Here is a 24064-nt window from a genome sequence, read left to right as displayed (position 1 = left end):
CTCTCGCCTTCTCCACCGCCTTTTGCTTCGCCGTCAACAACTAGACCACCATTGTTGGCCAACCCCCCATTTTATCAATAACGCATTGCTAACTCCACCATTAATGTCGATTCAAACACTTTCAAAGCAGAAAACTCCATCTCCATCTCTCCAATTCTTCATCACTGTAACAAAAAACGACCCATTAATCAACTTTCAACCCCATTATTTTTCAGCCCATTAAATTTATCCAAATTCAAAAATGGGTTTTTTTAGGGAGATACATCCACGATGGCAGACCAAGAGGCCATCTTTGGAGGGGGAAGAAGTTGATTGGGAAAGAAGTCGTTTTTGTCATTTTGGGTGTGAAGAAGTTTAAAGATGGTGAAGAAAAGCTTGATAAGTTCATCAAATTTCATGTGTTGAGGCTTATGGTGGATGTAGTGTAACGGTGTGATTGAAATTTTGGCGGGGTTTGTAAAAAACTGGAAACTACAAGTAATTCAGTGGTGGTGGTGGTGAGAGAAACGAAATACGAGTGTTGGCAATTGTCGAATCCTAAATTCTCACAAACGAGATGGATAAATGGTGAATAAATTTTGTAATGGAAACTTAACGACAGGGGAAAGTCGTGTATTTTTCAAAACCTCAGGCGCACCAGGCCAGGTGAATTATTGAAAACACAAGGGTACCCTATGAATTTTCGTAAAACTCAGGAGTACATGGTAAAAAAAACGTAAAGAAAATGTTTGAGTAATCCTCAAGGTTGCCAACCCTCTTATACCATTAGAATAAGATAGTGATATGTATGTAATAAATTGAGGGGAAAAGTGACATAAAAATAATGTTTTAATGTATTTCTAGCCAATGAAAATCTAATAGTAAGAGAGTTGGTAACCATTAGAGTAACTCCATCAATACATTTTGTTACATATGTACGTGATTATTTAACATTTGCTAGATAAAAATGATATCAATTTTTTTCTAGAGTAACTTCTGAGCAATTTATTTTACCTATTACTAGAGGTTATTAGATATAACTACTTGTTGGCCCCCGACAATTCCCCAAGTCCTTTTATTTACTAATGTGTGAGATTAGTTATATTAATTTTTTTTTTTGATAATTTATTTCACTTCATTAAAATTCTTAAAAGTGTTGAAGGCATACATCGAAATTTTAAGACTACAACACCTTGAACTGAAAGACAAATACAAAAGCGCCAAAATCAAAACGCTCTAAAACACAACAAGAACCCCTTAACAATATCACCACTAAAACGACCTAGAAACAAACACAACTACCACATCAAAAAAAACCAAGAAACACCCAAGCTCACCAATTGAAAAAACTGCAAACTAAGACAACTTCAAGCAAAACAACAGTAGAACGCATGAACTCCTTGAGACGATTTTGAAGCAATGACACCATATCAACCATTGGGATAACCCTCACTACACCTTCTCTTTGAAACTTGAATCCCATTTTTCTTCTCCATATTATGACTGAAACCAAGGTGATTAAGCAATTGACATTGATTTTTCTTTGTTGACCTCAAAAATGAGAACTTGGCACAACATTGCTCATAGATGAATTAAGCGAGAAAATTGAACCCTCGCTAACGACCCCAACTGAATTTGATTTTGAACCAATTCCTTTAGCACATGTAGAATTCTCATCACCATCAGTACAAACTGAAACTCCTTTGGTAAACATCTCATATGCAAATAAGAGGACACTTACATTGTCACTCAAACTACCACTTCCTAATAATCTTTCTGAACTTGCCAACATTTTCTCCTTGACAACACCAACGTTTTTGAAAGCGTCATTGTTCAACATACTAGGCTCCTTAACAAGATGATCCTTGCTCTCTATATTAGGAAGAGTGAGGTCGTCTGCAAATTTTCTAAGTTGAGGAAAATATCAACTTCTAACTTGAGCTCATAATCATGATATAGAGGTGAACTGCCTTGTCGAACAATAGATAAAGAATCCAAACAAGCATCATGGCAGTCATCATCAAAAGAACCAACCTTCGATTTCTCTTGAGCAACATGTAAAAAAGCATGAACAAAACTCCTCAAAGGGTTGCCATTACTCAAAGCAGGGACAAAAACTGAATACCATAAACCTTTAATCTGCACACTTAACTTCAAAAACCACCCCCATCGATTACAACTAGATTGAATTTTCCACCAGAGGCAACCAAATCGTCTAGAATGCTCAAATTCAATCAACTTAGAACAATCTTTAAGGACTCCTCAATCAACTTAACCGGAATATTAATCCACCGTTTTTGATTGTTATAAAGCTCACCAATTTTTAAGAAACCAAGACTCAACTCTAATTGAAAAGATTTACCTTTTATTTGAATTCTCATGTTCAGACTTCAGTCGACCAAACTCCCTCGAGCGCCCGTGAAATCTGGTTTATATTATCTTGAGCAAGAATAAACACAATTCTAGTTACTGTACTAAACTTCACAATCTGATTGTACCTCTGCAACAAACTCGAGGTCGAATTCGAGTACCATGCAACAGAGGAAAACTATCACCAAGACGAGGCGGGTAAGACAAGAACAACCCCGAATCTTAGAGAGCGACAATTTGAGAAAAACTGATTGAGAGATGGTTATTGGAAATTAGACCAAAGAGAAAACTAGGAAAGTGAGAGAAAGAGATGGAGGGAGCATCGAAAACTATGGATGTGTGAAAAGGAGAAGTTGACCCTGTAGCGCCGCACGCCGGAAGAGAGAGTCGCGGAAGGCGCCGCCGCCGCAGCCGCAGGGAAGCTAAGTCGCAGATGAGGAGAGCTAGGGGAAGGATTTAGAGGGATATCTATCGCCACACATTGGAGCGCTCTTTTGTTTGTCTTTTCAGTTGATTAGTTAGTTAGTTTATACTACTCTAAAATAATCCTGAAACATCACGCTTTGTGATAATTGTCCAGTAGTATAATAGATTAACTTGAACCAATTAGTCATCTTCCATTAATAAGAAAAATGGAAACCTAATTTTATAGGATAATCACCAAATTAAAACCTTTACGACAATGATATGTGAACTATTTTAGGACACCAATAGGGGCACCAAGTGAGATGGATCAAAGGATCCCTACTAAATATTTTTGGACAATACAAGTGCGTAAGTTACTTATTTTGCTATATGAAAATTTATGTTGAAGCCACTTGTAAATCAACGGTTGGTTTAATGGGAAATTTGAGTCGCTTTAATTGAAGCTACCCACTATAGTCAGACGACGTCTTAACTGGAATATCAGAATGGACTGAAGACCATTCATTTTTGGTCCTAGTAGATGGTGATTCAAAATTATTTACAATACCTAATTGCTAGGAGCAATCAATGTTCAACAAGTTTGAAGTTGGAATTTCTACTCTCCCATCTCTCTCTCTTTTATTTTTGGTGAACCAGAGAGGGGCGGGAAATTGAATAAATTCAATATTAAAGTTGTTATTAACTGAGACCTTAGCATTCATGTAGAAATTAGGGTAAGCGAAAAACATCTTAATTGCATTCATGCAAGGATGCAATCATCTAAAATTTAACTTCCTTGGCAATAATATTTAAAACTTTGTTTAATTCACTAAAAGAGAACATTCATTATATACCGAGTATATGTACATGTTACATTCAAGACTTTTTTTTTTGCCAATTTGCTCAGTTTGAGCTTTCCCTATTATGCGATTTTGCTCAATTGGAAATTTTAAATGAACTACGAACAAAAAATAAACATTAGTTATACTAGATTTAGGCCCTTCACGATACACCTAATGTATAGTAAACGTTCTATTATTTTTATTCGGTGATTTACTAGCCCAAACAGGCTCAACCCTCATGAGTTAGGGGGGTAAGAAGGAGATCCCAACCCATAAGGAAATTTCCAGAGATTAGAAATTAGAAATTTATACCCAGAAGCATAAATCCACACAAACACCTCAAATATGGAGTTCCCCGACCATGAGGTTGGGAGGTGGGAGCTCCAACCATTGGACTCCCACATAATTCTTGTAAATGTTGTATTATAAACTTACAGAATTAACTCCCTGCAATCATTTACCTTGGTAAATATGTTTTTTTTTTTTTTGGGTCTTTGAAGACGTGTATTCCGCCAACAAAGGATTGATGTTAATCAGTTAATGGTATAGGATTGTTAACAGAACTACAGAAGCCCATTACCCGGTCCCCTCTTGCGATTTGTATCCATCAAAGTCCACATAAGAGGCAGTGTCAAATTATTAATGACGGATCACGGATGTATTCATCTAAATCATGAATAAATGGCCCGGCTGAGATATTGTAGATTTGTAGCCTGTAGGATGGGGTAACTCTTAGGGCCTCTCACTAATCGTTAAAAGAAACACCACCACCCTCACCTATTGTAAACCCCGTATATATAACATGTCCGTTTGGTAGTCATTAAATAAATAGTGGTAATGAGAAGAAAAAAAAAAAAAAGTGTAATTTACAAGAAAGATACACTTAAAATATAAACAGGGAGGCACTTTTAACCGTCACATTTGTGTTTGTTTCTCCAAGATGAAGCAATCTCACCCCTACACTTGTGTTTTTTCTCTCGGAAAAGTAATTTTTATTACTACTCATTACTACTTACAAGACAATATTGGATGAGGATTGAAAGTCGCCCCTATATCCTCTATAAACTCTAGTTTCTCTCTAGTCTCCTCCTCTCGTCTCCTTCCCCTTCTTCATTAGTTAGGGGCTGCCATGAATAAAACCATCTATGGTAAGCCCCTTTTTCTCTCTTATTTTCAGTTTTTATTTTTTTTGGTTTCGTTGCATAAATTAGTCTCTCTTTATGAGTTTCTTGAGCCCTGTCATGGGGTTTTACTCTCTGTTATGGAGATCTCCTTCTCCCCTAAGGGAATTGTGAGTCTAGTTTATTTGTCTTTAGGTATGGGAAATTGTTCTCGTTGGTTGAAGTTCAAGTTAAGACTATCAACATGAAGGTATTGGAAAAACTCAGATGCAGTCAACAGAGCTCGATCAATAATGTTCTTCCCCAAACTATATCTGAATGATAAACTTCCTCATTAATAGTTGTTTTATTCAACAAATACAAGGGGGTTGTGATGTGTTGCTCGATCTGGTTCATTGTAGTTTCTCCAAATACAAATTTGATTTTATCTTTTAAAATTGTATCTTATTTTTCTTTAATACGTAGATGTCATTTGGCCTTCAATTAATGAAATTTCTCTTTTTAAAAAAGGTGGTATTGTATGATAATATAATTTTAATAAGAAAAATAGTCACTTTAGGATAAATTAGCATTCCCATGGGAATGACAATGATTTTCTTCATAAATTTACGTACAAATTTATTCCCATTACTACCATTTATAACCAACTACCAAACATGTCGTTAAAGGGTCATTTGGTTCGATATTTTTAGGCTCCAAAAAACGGAATCAATTACTAATTTCCTTTCTTCTTGTTTGGTTAAACCCATCATCAATGCATTACTATTACTTGATGGTAATGAATTCATCCAATTTGTTACCTTCCCATCCCCTCAAATAACAAAATCTATTACTCGATGTTAATGATTACCATACATTTACATTCCTTTGCCTGAACCAAACATCAATAAAGCTAACCATTTTTATTATCATTTCCTCTTGTAGTTATGCCATTTCCCTTCCCATTCTATGTCTTAAGCCAAATGACCCCTTAATTTCAAATGCACGTAATGTGTATTTCAAGTGATAAAACATGTATGATATTATATTAATTTATTATTAAATTCAAAGTAATAAAAAGGACATTTAAGGTATTATACGTGAACACTAAACTTATTAAGAGTTGACTTACATAATAGAGATCTAAGATTTTGATATATGCAACTTAAAGCGTAATAATAACTTATACAGTTTTTCACCATATACCCCTTACAAATTTTTTTTGCACCGTATACCATCGCAAATTTTCAAATTCACCATATACCCTCCACTTTTCAAAAAATACATCAAACTATCCTTAATGACTAACGATGTTAATGTCTGTTAGTCATTAATCCTTAATCCCCCTAATCCTAATTAACTAACCTAAACATAAGCCAAATCCTAACCTTGACCCCCTAATCTAATACCCTAACCACCCAACCACCACCCCTTCCCCACCCCTTACCCCTTTCCCGCATTGCCCCACCACCCCCGAAGCCCCTCTCCCCCGCCAGTCGCGTAGCCCCCTCCCCTCCCTCGCCAGTTGCGCAACCCCTCCCCTTCCCCTGCATTCGTGCATCCGCACTCGCACCCCCTTCCCTTTCCCCTGCAGTCACGTAGTGCCACAGCCCCCTTCCCTTTCCCTTCCCCCGAAACTGTCGCAGAACCCCTTCCATCCCCTTTTCCCCCCTGCAGTCGCGTACCCCTGAAACCCCTTGAAACCCTTGCTTGGTTCAATTTTTGGACGTTTTAATTAAAGTTCAAATTTTTCGATTTCCTTGTTTGTTCATTTCAGGGGAAGGGGAGGGGGGTTGCACGGCGGTTGCGAGGAAAGGGTAGGGGAGGGTAGTTGTGCGACTAAGGGAAAGGGGAGGGGAGGGTGGTTGTGCGACTAGGGGGAAGGGAGTGGGGCTGTAGGGGGTGGGGATGTGGGGGAGGGGCTGCGGGGTGGGGGAATGGGGAGGGGTCTGCGAGGGTGCTGGAGGGAAGGGGTGGTTGGCTAGGGTTAGAGTATCATATTAGGGATTAGGATTAGAGTTAGGTTTAGTTTAGGTTAGTTAATTAGGGTTAGAGGAGGTATTAGAGGATAATGACTAACGGTGTTAGACTTTCGTTAGTCATAAGGGTAGGTTGATGTATTTTTTAAAACGTCGAGAGTATATGGTGAATTTGAAAACTCGAAAAGGTATATGATACAAAAAAAAAAATTATTAAAGGTATATGGTGAAAAAATCGTAACTTATAAGCATCAAATATGTTTCCCTAAAATTTAATATTTTAGGAACTACTATAATAAAGTCACGCATAATACATGTTATTAATACTATAATAAATTATTGCTTAAGGCTGCGATAAATAACTTTTCTTTTTAGCATTTTTTATTTAAATTAAACCTGTAATAAAATCATGATGTATAAGTGCCATATAATATAAAACACAGAAATTTAAATTTAATAGTACATTTGTAGTTGGTGGAATGGCGGTTTGCAGTTGCTTAGGATATACCAAATTGCCAGGTGAAAATTAATGTTGCAAGCAAGTTAGCTGATAATAGTGATCTTTCTATAAATTTTCGTCATTTTTTAGATTCAAACCGATAATAGAAAGTACTCGTTATGATGTTTATGTGTCATATAAGAACATGACTACATGTCTACATCTACCCACTAGTTGAATTACCTATTCCTGCTAATAGATCATCAAAAAGTAATAGTTAATGTTGAGTTGGATTCAGCACCTTACATTAAATTTTATAAGCAGTTGATCAATTAGTAAATTACCCATTATATCATCAACCAACTTTTATTCGTAATAGAATATAAAATTGTGAGTTTAACTTTAATACAGGGATTCTTAAGTTAATGTACACCATCATTTTATTTTATTTTATTTATTAAGAAAGATAATTGTTTTGAAGACTAATCCCTGCTAGGCTATTAGCCTGCATGGCACACCAGTTCAAAGGTTGAGCATAAGACTAAATAGCCAAGAAGAAAATGACCCAACATATCGTTATAATGAGGATTCGAATCCTGGACAATGTCCTTCAATTCGAGGTGGTACACCACTATGACCTTTATCACATGGCACATCATCTTAGACGAGTAAAAAAAAAACTAAAATTTGTTTGTATAGGCACTCAAATTATTTTAAATTTTGTTTTTCCTTTTTTCTTGTAAAAGCTAAACTTAATATGTTTATTTAATAAAATATATTATATTTTAAATTATGCATAATATTGCCCCAAAATTTTACAATTTGTACAAGACTCAATCATATATCACCAACCTGTCCATAATTGTTGCAAAATGATGCTATCACATACTCTCTTTCGCTCTTTCTAATGTACAACTTTGTATTTTGACATTTATTCACGTACGTACTTCCTTTTGATCTTGTTAGATTTGACTCAACATAAAGTTTTCAAGTATAAACTCTTTATAATCTTTGTTGTTTGTTCAAAATTAAAGATGTTAGGTCAAAACTCTACATTGAGAAGCGAGACAGTCAAATTATGTAAATTATAAAAAAAGAAACATCGATAGTATAAGTATGGTATATATACTAAGTTGTTTCATATTCTGAATTGAAGTTAAGAGTTCTCAATCTGTAGAATCCCAAAAATATTTCTCTTTTCAAGGATCATAAAATTTATCATCTTGTGAACATTTGATTGTATAAAATAAGATGTGGCAATCTATATTTGAAGACCGTCTTTGTTTAGAGCCTAATTAGTTTTCATCACACTACAAGTCCTTCCAAGCAAGACATACAACGCATTGACGCAACTCCATCACTACCGCCTAAGAAGAGTTCCACTTGTACTGGTGAGGTAACAAGATGGTTTACAAAATCTTGTTGGTTTTACTTTATATGATATGTAAGAACTAGTAAAGCTCAAATCAATAGTTTAATCTCAATTTATCGTTTAGATGCACTATTTGTAGTTTTTTTTTTTGGTTGCCCACCCGGTTCACCGGAGCTTTGCTCCGACTACATCTGAGTCCGACCCGGGTCGCACACCTGGCTTTGGTGGATGAGTCTCCCAACAAGAGTTTCTGCACTATTTGTAGTTTATCATCCGTGTTTTAATTTTTTGGATGGCAAAAAAAATATAATTCTAGCTAGTTGTCTATTTTTCCTGTACTGGGAATTGGTTTAATTCATCTCCCTTCCTCAAGGCTCAAACAAAGGTGCAATGTATAGACGTATAGTATGAATAAATGATGACAAGACAACTGAGATCTGGTGGTGGACTTATAATTGGTTAGTCTAGTGGGATACGAGCATCCACGTATTATTTGTATATTACTTTCTCTATTTTTTAAAAAAATATTTAGTACTTTTTTGGTCTCAAAATAAAAAAATTGTACTTGTGTTTTTATTTTAGATATTATAAAATAAAGTGTTTGTTTCTAATTAAGAACATTAGTTTTTCACTTTTTCCTAAAATATATTCATTGTCTTAATTTTGTTCATGTAGTGTCTCATTTTTTTTCTAAAAAGAATATACTCGGTCATATCATGAAATTTTGAATCTTTGACCCTTTTCCTAAAATTTCTCCTTAATTCCCCTTGTTTATACCTTAACTATTACACATTATTTTTCTTCTCTTATCTTAAATCCCTTAGTTTTATTGACTATACGGATTTATTAGAGTTGTTGAAAGTTGACACGACACATGAATCGGATACGAAAACTTATGACTTAGTATCACACTTTTTTGACACATTGTATAAATGGGTCAACACGTGATTTACTATTTAGTAAATAGGTTAGGTTAGTGTTGAGATTTTCAAGTCGAAACTGACACGACTATACATGTTTAACTTAAACACATAGGAAAAATTAACATTTCAGCACCGATTAGGGTATAAGTTGGCAAAACATTAACAAATTCTCTAAATCCTTCTAATATAATAGCTAGTTATTATTACTTATATAAACATGGATCAATAAATATTGGACATAAAAACTTTTGAAACCGTTTTACCTGCTGTGTTGCAAATCACTAACTTGTTGAAACCGTTTTTATAAAACATACTCCAACGTAAAGATCTTTTACAAAAAATAAAAAATTGAGATTAAAAATAATGAAACGCCCATATAATTAGGAGTACTCGTGTCAATTTTTCTTTTGTTATTATAAAAAAAGAAAGTGAATTGGAGTAACGATACAATAATCAACTAGAGATAGACTACTAAAAATCTATCATTTCTAATGGACTATCTATCCAATAGGTACACTAACGGCCCGTTTGGTTAGTGGTTATAAATAGTAGTAATGATAATGAAATTTAGTGTAAATTTGTAAAGATTTTCACATGTCCATAACCATGGGAATGAAACTTTATCACAAAATATGGGTTTTCCTTTATAAATTTTCATTACCATCTAATACCACCTTCCCAAGTGGTAATGGATAGTAATGAGATTTTAGGAAGAAAATGGATATTCTATGATTAAGTAGCATTACCATTGGTAATGACATTGGATTTTCTAGTACAAATTTACACTATAATGCATTACCATTCCCGTCATTTATAACCTCTTACCAAACGGGGCGTAAAAGCTAAAAAAAAGTCTAAAAGTGGAATCTGTTGTGGTCCACGAATACACATTATGGAGTGAACATTTAACCACTATACCCACATATATAATTAACTACTTGTGTACGAGTTACGACAATGTTAGCTAAGATCTTATATGTGGCCCTCGTTCGTGTAATTCATCAATACGATGAAGCTGGCCGACGATTTGGATGAATTAGCTAGTACTTATTCGAGTCATCGCTTCTTGCTTATGATATTACTATATATAGTGGTCATGTGTTAGCAAGTTTTATCGTGCCTCGTCGTTGCTTCTTCACTTCATTTGCCCCATATATAGGTAATAGGAGAGAGTGGATAGTGTACGTAAAATCTAGTATGGCGTTTACTCCGGGCATTCTTACGCACTGGCCATGGGAGTGTCTTGGTAACTTTAAGGTCCTCTCTTTCTCTCTTTCTCTCTTAATTATAAGCACCTAGTTACATAATATATACATGATCATGGACTCATGGTATAATATATGTAACATAGATATATAATGTTGTAAAACAGAATATATTGCATGGCTTTGCATGATAGCGAAAATTATTACTAAAATGGCCCGATGTCAACAACAAAAAAAAAATTACAAAACCATGGCGTTGTATTTGTATATGTAGCAAGCGATATTTAAGATGAGTAATCATTATGGGCTGGTTATCAGGTCAGGTTTGATCAAATTGTATTTGACCTTATAATGAACCAGTTTTTTTTTTTTTGGTTAACAAGGCATGACAACCCACAACTACTTAAAAAGGTTTATACAATCCTCCTTCATAAGGTTAATACAATAATTAGGGGGATGGGCAATAACCCTAAAACTATTCCGACTTAAAACTATAATGAACCAGTTGATTCTCAATCATTAAACAGGTTGGAAAGTTTAAACTTAATCCGACCTATATACTATACACTGGCCACTATTATGGCCCTATTATTATTTATTTAAGTTAGTTTTTCTAATTACTGAATTAACAAATCTACTAAGGAAAAACTGCTTATTCAAAGTATACTAAAATAATTACAATCTTCATTCACTTTGAGATCTTTGTGTTTTTTGACCGAATTTCACATTTATTAATATATTTGGGATATTACATGTAAGTGAGTAGTATGAGTCAAATTAAATTAACTTCAGGTTGAAATTCCAACCTTAACCTACCACATTTAGATAAGCTTATTGTGTAATCCACTTGATTCTATGGGTTGCGAAATCCTTACCATAACCAATTATTTTCGGGTGAGCGTGGTTACAACATAACAACGGCCAAGTCGTTTAGAGAAAAGCTAGCTAGTAGTGATCTCGCCTATTTATTATTCCTTCCATTCAAAAATATAATTTTGGTTTCATTTTTCATTGCCAAATTTTAAAATATTTGATCAAATATTCTCATTGATATATGCAAAAAAAAACATAATTAGGGGATCTTATTTATTATCTGACTATGTAGTTTTATAATATCAAATTTCTACAACTTTTATTAAAACATAACTAAAGATATTGATCGTCAATTATATGTGTGGAAGAACCTGCAAAAAAATAAACGGAATCTATATTATTAAACGAAGGGAGTAGTATTCTTACACGGGACTTGCGTTTGACGGCTTGAGTTCCCACAAGGAAATTTTTCCTTATATTAAGCCTGATGAATGAATGATAAATTTCATGTACAATAGGTGCATGGGAACTGAACAATCATGCACTCTTAGTTTGAGCATATTTAGTACAAGAAAAGGAAAATGTTTGAGTAACCCTTAGGGTTGCCAACCCTCTTAGACACATTAGAATAAAATATTGATATGTATGTAATAAATGAGGAGAGAGGATATATAAAAATAATGTTTTAATGTATTCCTAACCAATGAAAATTCAACAATAAAAGGGTTGGCAACCCTTAGGGTCACTCAATCAACTCCGAAAATCTAAACTAAAGATGAGATTTTGAATATTTCAATAAAGAGGAGGGAGGGGTTAAAGACTTAACGGTATTACTGTTACCTTCATTTTTGGGATAGAAGTAATACTAAGGCTATGTTCAGTTCACCTTATTTTTGCTTATTTCAGATCTAATCAGATCAGATCAGAAAAAATAAGTTCAGATCAGATTAGTTCAGATTATGCTTATATTTAAAAATCATTATATCTTTCATTACATATTAGTAAAAATATAATATTGAATATTAATAAAGTACTCATTGAGACGAATCAAACAAGACCCCACATGACTATATTTTTTCTTATATATTGAGAAAAATCTAAAAGATAAGATCTTGTAATCAGAAAAAATAAGTTCAGATTAGATCAGATCAGAAAAAATAAGTTCAGATCAGATCAGATAAGTTCAGATCAGAAAATTTCAGGTGAACTAAACATAGCCTAAATAAAATAGTATGACTCTAGGGGCGAAGGATGGAGGAGAGCTATTACCTTCATCTGAAGGCACATATCTTTAATCATGGCAACGCCCTTGAATTCTGAGCATGACTGTAGCTTGCCTTAATTCCTCGGTTGGCAATGCCCTTGAATTTTGAGCATGCCGGCATATACTCCGGACATAACTACATACATCTACCCTATAGGTAGATTACCCATTCCTAATAATTATTGATAGTGAGTTGAATATCACCATATATTAAATTCTATTAGTAGTGGGTAATCTATACAAATATATTCCCTCTGTTTCAGATTATAAGTCATTTTAGCTGAAAGTTTTTGTTTCAAAATATAAGACATTTTACATTATCAATGTAAAATTAAATGCAACTTTATACTATCAAGATAATATTACTGGTTATTTTCTATTATCAATACAATATTTAATGTCAATTCTTGTTATCTATGCAAATCTAACTAAAACTAACTAAATTCTTAATATGCGTAAAAGTGGTTTACATGCCTTATAATCTAATTAACTAATTAAACGGAGGGAGTATTAAAAAGCGTGCGAAAACAAGAAACTGTGCCACGTGCCGCTTTCCCTAGGGAGTTTTAGTTCATGTAATCCATGTACAATAAAAAAAAATAAGAAATTGCATAGTATAGGGTTTGATCCCGAGACCTCAATTACATATACTAAATTTTTAACCACTATATGCTAAGTTGTATTAAGTGTTATTATCATAAAATATTATATTAATAAATGAAATTTTTTCTTACTCGGGGCATAGCCCGGGCCTAATAACTAGTTAAAATACTCAATGGATAAATTAAGTCTTATCCATGTACTCTCTCCCTTCTTTTTTAATAGTGATACCTCACTTTTCGGCAATATTTAGTTTTAACATTCATCCACCACTTTGACCATCATTTCTGCTTTATTTATAAGGGAAAATATAATCATGCGAGGTCTTGTTTGATTCGTCTCAATATGTATTTTCAAAATATCAACTTTTTATATTATCAATAAATACATGAAATATTAATGCTCAAAATTTTATATCAACAAATGTGAAAAGTCAAAGAGTAACTTTTTATATTATTAATAAAAACAGAAGGAGTATTCATTAGTTCATTTATCTCCTACCTGCTAATCATTTCATTCTAGTTCTTTTGGCGATTAAAGCAACTATATTAATTCAAGTAATTAAAAAGAGCAGGGGAGAAAGTTCAGTGTGTGATTTGGATTAGGGCCTAATCCAATCCGATCCAAATAAAATTTGGATTTCAATTTTTTGAATTCGATCCGATCCAATCCAATCCGCAATTTCATACTCTAAATTGGATCCGATCCGAAAATCCGATTTTTTAAAACTTTAATTTTTCGATAAAATAAATTAAGCACAACAACAGCCTAGTAGATTTTGGAAATGAGGAATTAAGTGCAGTTAGTGTTTTAATTAGGGGAAGGATTGAAGTGCTATGTGTATTGTATTATGGAGTAGGTTTTTTTATAATAAAAAATCAGTTAAGCACTTAAGCCCAATCCAGATTCATAATACAAGGCATATTACTATTCGGTTATATTGGATTTTTGGATCCAATTACCCTCAATCCAATCCGATCCGAAAATCCAAATTTTCAAAAAATCTCAATCCGAATCTAATCCAAACACAGTTCGAATCCGATCCGAATTACTAATTCGAATTGGATTGGATTGGATTTTGAATTTCATCCGAATAACTTTCACCCCTAGAAAAGAGTGTTAAGATCCTATAAGTACGCAAGAACGCAACCATACAATAAATTAGGGGAAGAGAAAATCCTAGTTACAGTATTAGTACATCTATCATCCAAAGTAGGACCATTCTTAGCCACCACATCCGCCAAATGATTCTAATTTCTACCACAGTGCTCAATCTTCTTCCACAACTTTCTGCATTCAAGGACCACACTCATATATTTATCAGTAATGCTCTCTTTAATACATAGTAATTTCACCGCAGTAAGACAATCAGTAAAAAACGTACGCACACAATAATTATACATGGATGTGATAAGAAGACCGTCCTGAATAGCCATCAACTCAGAGGCGATGGTATCTAATGCAAAACTACGTTAGTTTACCAACTTTTGATGTGCACTTGAGCCTCTTTTTGTACCAGCTTTTGATATAAACTTTATTTCGAGTATCAAATTGAGTTCATATATGCATATGAGCCTTTTTGTGTGCTAGTTTAATTTGATATAAACATTATTCCGCGTATCAACTTGTGCGCTATATATTAAAACTTTTGCATTTTTTTGGTTCTTTGTTGAAGTATGTTATAGTGGCACCCTTTGCAATCCACAGCATATACTTATATGTAGTAGGATCAGAGGACAGAGATCTTGGATACCTTGCTATAATCCCATTTATGTTGTGGAGGATGCTTCACAACCAAATTTGGATCAGTTTTTCTCGGTATCGAACAGCCAAAGGCAACAACCTCATCGTTGATAAGAGTCTCGAATTTGAGCAAGTTGACAGGGAAAGAAATTGGTACACTTTTACAACTCAGTCCTTGTTTCTTAGAGTTTGTCTTGTAAGAGACCGTTTACATTTAAATTAAAATTAGGCAACGGTAAGTCCAATATTAAAAAGAGAATTAGTCCAATAATGAATAGGTTAACTTTTCTAGATGACTAGTTTAATCCATTCAATGACTAGGTCTACTTTTATAATAAAATTAGACCGTCTCTTTTAATAATTTTTGTGTTTCTTAAATCTTCATTTTTCCTGGCAGTGTAGAAGAATTGATTAGGGTTTTAATGATATGTTGCATTGTCTTCATTATGATACAATCATTAGTAAGTATATATACATCCCAAAAATAGACAAAGTAAGACTATTAGGCCAACTATACACCAAATATACAAGCCCAATATATAAACATATATATATACTAGGTCCAATATTTCCACTTTTACTTTAGTCAAATATTCTCATTTCTCAAGCAACACGAGTTTTTGGAAGGAAAAATTAATTTATATTTTTTACACGGGGATTTTACTAGTTATGTATGTGAAACGAGGAAGTATAAACGTATCACTGTGCTAACTGCTATATACCTTATGAGGTTCTCCAATTGTGTAATCTAAAAGTGTAAATATGCGGGTGTATTAACATATAAGAGATAACATGAGGAACGCAAGAATTTTTCATATGGAACTCCAAAAACTTGGAGAAATGCCACGACATAATGTGTTGAAGTTATGATGCATAGCGCACAACACATATGAGTGTCCACATTGATAAAAAAAGAAAAGAAAAGTGATGAGTTTATTTTATAATGCAAAAGGACTACTCCCCTTATTATTGGTATATGTTATAATTTTAATTCTGATTACAAAGTACATTTTAGACCATATACATTAGGGGAATAACTAAAAAGTGAAGGTTTGTGTGTTAAATAGGGATGATCAAATACTGCTAAATGTGATAGCTTTCTATCTTGCCAATCGAGGGATGGAGACTGCAAAAAATGTTCCCTTCTTTAGAATGGATGGTTTGATTTATGCATTCTTACTTCACATGGGTCCTGTGGAGTTTCTTTACTACTGGTTACATCGAGCTCTGCACCATCACTTCCTCTACTCTCGCTACCACTCTCATCACCATCTTTCAATTGTCACCGAACCCATCACTTGTAAGTCGCATGAAGTTAACTAAGGATAAGTTGCCGTTTTAAAATAAGTGAAACACTTTTCTCAAAAAATGCTCACATAAAAGAGAGAAATATTTTACTTATTTTAGAACAAAGAAAATATTAATTTTACTAATTATGTGTAAATTTTAATTGTGAATCCTCTTCTTTTCGTATTTATTGTTTTGATTATTGCTGAGTGCAGCGGTCATCCATCCGTTTGCGGAACACATATTATACTTCACTTTGTTTGCTATACCAACGCTATCTACTACGTTGGCTCGAACTAGCTCCATAGTTTCTTTAGCCCTCTATGTCACTTACATTGACTTAATGAACAACATGGGCCATTGCAACTTCGAGATTATCCCTAAATGGTTGTTTAGCATATTTCCTCCCCTCAAGTATCTCATGTACACTCCCTCGTAAGTACTCTCCGTTTCTTTTTTAACTACACACTTTCATTTTTTATCTGTATTTTTTAATCTACATATTGTTGATTTTCTATATTTGGTAACATATCTCATATATCTTCTCGCCTCCTTTTCCTCCCATATAGTCAACTTTACTTTTATATTAAAATTAGACTGTTTGTTTTAATAATTTTTGTTATATATAATAACTCATCTTAAAATTTCTCTCTTCATCTTTTGAGTTTTTCTCTCCGTCTTTTCAGTTTTTCTCTCACACCTTTAGACTTCTTCTCTAGTTCTCCAGAAGTAAAGGGTGTAAATTAATAAGAAAAAACATGAAGTATTTCTCACCCTAGGTCAATAATGCTAGAAGGTTCGCTATTGTTTCGATGTAATTCAAGTCTATAAGATGTTGTTACTCCTCATAACTTTGACGATTATTTATCATAAATATATATATATATATATAGGTAAAACTAGTCAAGTAGGATGTTATTAGAATTGTTATAAAATAAATTTTCAAAATTTTATTTTTTCATATAATTTCTCATTGATAATCAGAGATATAAATGATGGTAAAAAATGTTACACTTTTTTTTATATGTAAATAAAACTAGGAGAAAGTTGTTGTGCATGCTTGAAGACCTTAACAATAAATAAATATAAAAATTCACAACTATTTTAAAAATAAGCAAGTAGAACACAAGTCACAATACACTATAGTTTTGTTAATTGCTTCTCTGTGGTGATAGGTTTCACTCTTTGCATCACACTCAATTTCGGACAAACTACTCACTCTTCATGCCATTCTATGACTACATCTATGGATCAATGGACAAATCTACAGATACTCTTCATGAAACTTCTCTCAAGAAGCCAGAAGATATTCCAGATGTTGTTCATCTTACACATCTAACAACACCACAATCTGTCTACCATCTTAGGCTAGGGTTTGCCGCCCTTGCCTCGGAACCTTTAACCTCCAAATGGTATCTTTGGCTTATGTGGCCTCTCACATTATGGTCCATGATCTTGACATGGATATATGGTCGGACGTTCATCATTGAAAGAAACACCTTCAAAAAGCTCAAGGCGCAGGCATGGGCTATACCACGCTATAATATACATGTAAGTTTATTTGACATTGATACTAGTATTGGACATTGGTACATGTTCAAGTGCTTGACTCGATTGTTCTATATAAAAAAAATATCGTAATTTTAGCTTGAAAAAAATGTTGAAGCTATGATGTATAGCGCACACTACATGTGAGTATCCCACATTGATTATATAAGAGAGATGGGCTCACTTTATAATGCAAAGGGGCTACTCCCTTTATTGCCTTATGGTTTTAAGGTGTAACATCCTTTGTGCTGTAAAGTGGACTCTCTCTCCTTGTTATGGGTGCGGTCCAGGCCCATATTTAACATTGTATCAGAGCCAGGCCCACAGAGTAAGGGGTTACTCCCCTTATTGCCATATGGTTTTAATTTGGAACCTCCAAATTAAAATGATTGAAGTATTCAATTCATGCTAGAATGTCACAAGAAATTAATGAAAGGTTTTGAATCCCACATAAATAATTACAACTTTTAGTGTAAAACTAGTTATTAGGCCCGGGCTATTCCCCGGGTAAGAAAAAAAAATATAATACTTTATGACAATAACACTAAATACAACTTAGCCTAGTGGTTAAAACTTTAGTATATGTACTTGAGGTCTTAAGATCAAACCCTATACTATGCAACTTCTTAATTTTTTTATTGTACATGGATTACATGAACTAAAACTCCTAGGAAGAGCGTCACGTGGCACAGTTTCTTGTTTTCGCACGCCTTTTAATATATTTGTATAGATAATTCAAAGGAAAATTATACTCATATTGCCTACAATTAAGTGGTCATCGAACAGGCCTAACCAGACCCAACCTTGAACCGATTTGTAAGAATATCGGCCCAGGCCGAAGCGCCGGATTAATCGGCCTGAACGGTCCGGGAATCGTACAACCAAACGTGCACTTTTGGTTTAGATGTTGGCTAATAATGTAAATTTGATTGGTTCTTATCAATTGAACAATGTAAATTCGGATACAATAAAATTAAGTGGCACTTTTGTTGAGATGTTGGCTAATAATTTTCTGAAATATATATATATATATTTTTGTGTAGTATGTTTTACAATGGCAGCGAGCTGCAATAAACAAGTTGATTGAAGAAGCTATACTAGAGGCAGATAAGAAAGGAATCAAAGTAGTAACCCTTGGACTTTTAAATCAGGCAAGTTATGATTCTATCATTCTTACTCTTTTTTTTTTATGTTATGCTAAATCAACTATGTTATGAGTAGTGATATTCATATATCTTACAGATGGGAAATATTTGCCCTTTGTATTATATGAGACACGTCCACTATATTGTACACATACACTATATAGTGATTAGTGACTATACAGAAGAAAGAAAATGATCACTGTTCCTTTCTTAGCTTCCTTGCATGGTCATAAATGATAATTAATAGTTAGTCTTGTAAGAGACTATCTAATTTTAACTTAAAATTAGATACGACCCAAGCTTAATATTAAGAGGAGAACATGTCACCTTTTTAATATAGTGACTAGTTTAATCTATATATTTAGGGATCAGGTTAATCTATTTCGTGGCCAGTTTAATCTATTCAGTAATGACATTCTTCAATCCATTCAGTGACTAGTTTAATCCATTTAGTGACTAGTTTAATCCGTTCGGTAAAATTTCCGAGTTTTTTTTAAAATTATTTGTTGTAGTTGGATAATCAAGAAAAAAAAAGGAAGGAAAAGAGAAGGGATGACTAGGATAGTGTTGGGTTAGAGTGAAATGAAATGGGCTTGTTAGAAAATTCAGTCTTGAGTTCGTCTAATTTTATGTTAAAATTAGACCGTCTATTCTAATAATTTGTTTATAATTAATTCATGAGAGGCAGAGGGGTAGGTGTGCAAGGAGCCTAACAGCACAGGGTCCTAAAATTATTATAAGGGGCCTAAAATTATTATTATTAAAAATTATACTAAATATTTGAGTAAATCACCTTATTTTTCACCCTTAATAAATTTCTAAATGATCAACTTTTAAATTTTCAACTTTTCATCTTTAATATCCCAAACATCCATTTTTATTTTTTATAAATTTGGTGCCTAATTTTCATGTTAGAACAAAATCTCGAAATCTTCAAGACAGCCTGGTGAGCGGAAATATCAAATACTTCCTCCGTTTTTTTTAGATGTTACACTTTCTATTTTAGGAAGTTTTAAATTAGATGTTACACTTTTATATTGGGTAATAACTTCTCTCTATCTCTCTCCTATCACATGTTCACATGGGACCCTTTTGTTTTTCATTCTCTCTATCTCTCTCCTCTCCAAAAATCACCTAGGAGTCCGTGATTTGAAAAGTGTAACATCTAATAAAAAACGGAGGAAGTATATAATTTGTTCATCTCGAAGATGAAGATATTATTCCACTTTATTTGCTAGCTTAGATTCCATATTGTGATCTATTTATGTTTCTTCAGGAGGAGCATTTGAACAGATATGGTGAATTATATTTGGAAAGGCACCCTAAGCTTAAAGTAAAAGTGGTTGATGGTAGTAGCTTAGCTGTTGCAGTGGTGCTTAATAGCATTCCTAAGGGAACTTCCCAAATTGTTTTTAGGGGTAGGCTATCTAAAGTTGCTTATTCCATTGTCTCTGCGCTGTGTCACAAGGGCATCCAGGTAATTCTCCATCTTGTTTAGGGAATTTCAGCTGTTAATTCTCCATCTTCTTTCATGACTGAAACCTAGCATGTAGTTTATTTATACTTCCTCCGTTTCTTTTTACTCGCTACACTTCTCATTTCACGGACTCCTAGGCAATTTTTGGAGAAGAGAGAGGTAGAGAGTAAAAAGAAAAGGGACCCATGTGGGAGGAGAGAGATAGAGAGAGTTTATTTCCCAAAAAAGAAGTGTAGCAAGTAATGTGAAACTTCCCATAATGGAAAGTGTAGCGAGTAAAAAGAAACGGAGGAAGTATATCTAAATTGGGTCATGAAAGAAAAGACATCTAAGTCAAAATATGAATTAAGTTCCTAATATTAATATATAGTTTGTAATTTGATGGTTTAAATTCTATAATTAAGGAGGGTCCATCCTATTAAACTTTTTTGGACTTATATCTTAACTATTTTATATTTTTTAAACACTATCTAAATTTATCATAACTTATCAGAAATTATTAAAAATTATTAAAGTTTATTTTGTACAATATTTGAACTTAACATAATTTATAAACATACACTATCTAAATTTCTTTCATTTATTAATATTTTACTTTGAAATATTAACATCAAGTATCACTTGGTTTAGTGTTTTAAGACATTAGTATATGTGCTAGCTTGTGATCTCAGGATCGAATCTTACATAATGCATTTTCTATTTTTTTAGTGTATGTAATGGATTACATAGTATAAAATTCTCCAAGCGAAGGCGCCACGTGATATCGCTTCGTGCTTAGGAACGCCTTTTAATATATTAGTATAGATATATATAATATGTTATCGTATTATATGTTTCCTTTAATTTGCAACTGAATCTCAAATACATGGACGTAAAGACCTAATTAGCTACATGGTGTCTACAAAATCGTATGGATATGTAGGCCTTTTCTTTACTGTTTTCCTGTGTTTTTGTAAGTTTTCATGGTTTATTGATTAACCTATACTATTTACTATTACTGTATTCAGGTTTCTACGCTACGAAGTGTTGAATATGAGAAGCTTAAGAACAAACTACCAACTGAAGATTGCAACAATTTGGCCCTTTCAGTAAAAAGTTGCAATCAGAAGGTAATGTATATTAAAAAGAGTGTTAGGTTGAGAGGATTATATTTTCTCCGAAAAAGTAATTTGTTCCATTAGTTTCTTATGTTTGGTTTATAAGGAATGAAAATGCTTTCTAAAGGATCACAAGCCATGCCACATTTTACTCTAGATATATATACCTTCAGGTTTTTGTTCCCCCATATATCAATTAATCATCTTAATTCTCTCGCTCCATTCTCTATTTTATATGTCTCTCATCATTTTCTCTTGTAAAGAACTGAATAACGGAAAGCTAATTTACAATTGCATTTTTCCCATGAAATATTTTCTGGTCAACTAAATATAGCCTACTAAGTATAAATACATCATCTTTATATTTCGAGATTTGTTTCTTTTAGAGCAAATAAATTGTTATGCCTCGTCTTTTCATGTACTTTCTCTGTTTTTTATCTTTCTCACCTGAAATCTTGACACTATTTATACTTAGAGAGAATCTTCTCAATTTTTTTCAATTTATAAGAAAAAATATAGTCATGTGTGATCTTGTTTTATTCGTCTACATCATTAATATTCAATCGTTATAATTTTTACTAATATATGATGAAAGATATTTAAGTTCAAAGAGCTACGTTGGGAGACACATACATGATAGTGAGAATGATAAAAAAACACAGGGAGTAGCATGAAGTTGGATTTGTTTTAATGCATTTTCAAAATCAAAAAATTTTACTTACTTTATATGTTAACACCTTGCTAGTATTTTTTTGTGCCTAACTTCTTCCTTTTTAGTGCCTTTTTGTTAATATCAAGGACAAATGACACAATGCAATTACTTTCTATGTTTCTTTTTAAGTAACTAACTTCTTCATTTATGTTAGAGATTTTGAGGAGAATTTAGACAATTAAAAAGAAATGGATGAAGTATATATGTGTCAGGATAGATTTAGTGACACAATCAAAATTATCAAAGAAAAAGCAAGCGCAATTCCTAAAACAAACTAACAGATTTACAAGCGATTATTATGTAAAACTCTGGAATCCACCATAAAAGAGTTAAAACTCTGAGATATTATTATTAGAAGAAAAGCTGACTTCTAATGACCGGTAATAATGTTTAAATAGTCAAAATAAAAACCCTAATACAAGATCTGGAAATAATAAAATCTGAAAATAATTAAAATGTTGTTTTTGGACCATAAACAAACTCAGATGACTTAAAAAGGGCATAGTGGTGAGTTTAACTCATTTACCCGTTTCCCTCTTCAAAAAGGTATTTTATTAATCTTTCCGACTCTGTGAGCCTGACTAGTAGAAATCATTTCATGCTTTTTCGACAAACTTCTTCGTCGAACTTTTCCGCTAAGCTTCTTACGTCATTTGGTCCTAACAATATGTTCAATCTGACACTATAGATAATGTGGATGTTTCAGTAATTATGTCTTTTCTACAGGTATGGTTAGTAGGAGAAGATTTAACAGAACACGAGCAATCAATGGCATCAAAAGGAACTATATTTATTCCCTTCTCTCAGTTTCCTCCTAAGAAAACAAGAGAAGATTGCTTCTATATGAATACCCCATCATTGGTGGCTCCTAAAATTTTTGGAAACTTGCATTCTTGTGAGGTACATCAATTGTTTACTTTCCCGTCTCCCCCACTTTATTGTTTTTTTTGGTGTTAGAGAGGCCACAAGGACAAAAGATGAGAATCAATTCCAGTATCTCTTGGAATCGAAATAAAAACTCTTTCCAACTGAGCTATCCCTCACTCTCACTTTATTTTGACATACTAATACAAGTTTGTATTTTTTTGGAAGAAATAAGCTGATGTTTTTGCTTGTGTAAGCAGAATTGGCTGCCGAGAAGGGTGATTAGCGCGCGGCGGGTGGCCGGAATACTTCATGCTTTAGAAGGATGGAATGTGAATGAATGTGGCGATACAATCATTGACATTGATAAAGTCTGGGGAGCATGCCTTCAACATGGATTCCGCCCGTCCATGACCAGTTCAACTTAGGTTATGAAAACATGTTATTATTACTGCAAGACTATATTTGTGAGGGAATAAATTTATATTATTTGTCCCGTCAAAAAAAAAAAAGTTTATATTATTTGTAAGGGAAGTATATATACTAGTTGTTTTTATGGGAATGGTAATAGACCTAGAAAAGGCAGGTCAGGTCACAGTACTTTTATCAACCTTATTAGAAATATAATCCTTGAGTATTTTCATTAACCATAATGTCAATATATACAACATACTACAAAGGGAATATTCTACATAATATTCTCCTAATTATAATAAGAGAGATACACTAAATAATACAACACTAGGTTTTGGACCCGTGCATAATGCACGGGAACTTTAATACAATAAAAAAATTTATATATCCGTTACATTGAAAACATATAAACGGTTATTTACGTCTACTTGATCAAAAACTTTGTGTTTAAGAGAAATACACATTTATATTAATTATAAAGTTGTT

General features: G+C 33.2%; 1 protein-coding gene across 2 annotated transcripts; it reads left to right on the top strand.

The window, feature by feature from the left end:
• The first annotated feature begins 10511 nt into the window (after positions 1 to 10511).
• Positions 10512 to 23811, top strand: LOC104905211 (very-long-chain aldehyde decarbonylase CER1). Of its 2 annotated transcripts, XM_010693666.4 has the most exons (10): positions 10512 to 10666; positions 14967 to 15187; positions 16102 to 16334; positions 16537 to 16756; positions 17497 to 17872; positions 18913 to 19020; positions 20291 to 20491; positions 21499 to 21600; positions 23027 to 23200; positions 23425 to 23811. In XM_010693666.4, exons 1-10 carry the CDS (start codon positions 10607 to 10609, stop codon positions 23590 to 23592), a joined length of 1863 nt encoding a protein of 620 aa, XP_010691968.2. In that variant the 5' UTR covers positions 10512 to 10606; the 3' UTR covers positions 23593 to 23811. The 2 variants fall into 2 exon arrangements, with proteins under 2 accessions (XP_010691968.2, XP_048495903.1); XM_048639946.2 differs by lacking the exons at positions 16102 to 16334; positions 16537 to 16756.
• The last annotated feature ends 253 nt before the right edge of the window (positions 23812 to 24064 follow it).

This window comes from Beta vulgaris, chromosome 1 (assembly GCF_026745355.1).
Source record: "Beta vulgaris subsp. vulgaris cultivar EL10 chromosome 1, EL10.2, whole genome shotgun sequence".
Lineage (NCBI taxonomy): Eukaryota > Viridiplantae > Streptophyta > Magnoliopsida > Caryophyllales > Amaranthaceae > Beta > Beta vulgaris.
Note: the sequence above shows the minus strand (reverse complement) of the source record. Positions and strands in the feature narration are given on the sequence as shown.

What these genes read in the sequence shown, in the direction of transcription:
- LOC104905211 (XM_010693666.4), top strand. Translation starts at nt 10,607, where the DNA reads ATGGCGTTTACTCCGGGCATTCTTACGCACTGGCCATGGGAGTGTCTT. An exon ending in TGTGTCACAAGGGCATCCAG is followed by an intron (nt 20,492 to 21,498) that starts GTAATTCTCCAT and finishes TACTGTATTCAG; the next exon opens with GTTTCTACGCTACGAAGTGT. An exon ending in TAAAAAGTTGCAATCAGAAG is followed by an intron (nt 21,601 to 23,026) that starts GTAATGTATATT and finishes TCTTTTCTACAG; the next exon opens with GTATGGTTAGTAGGAGAAGA.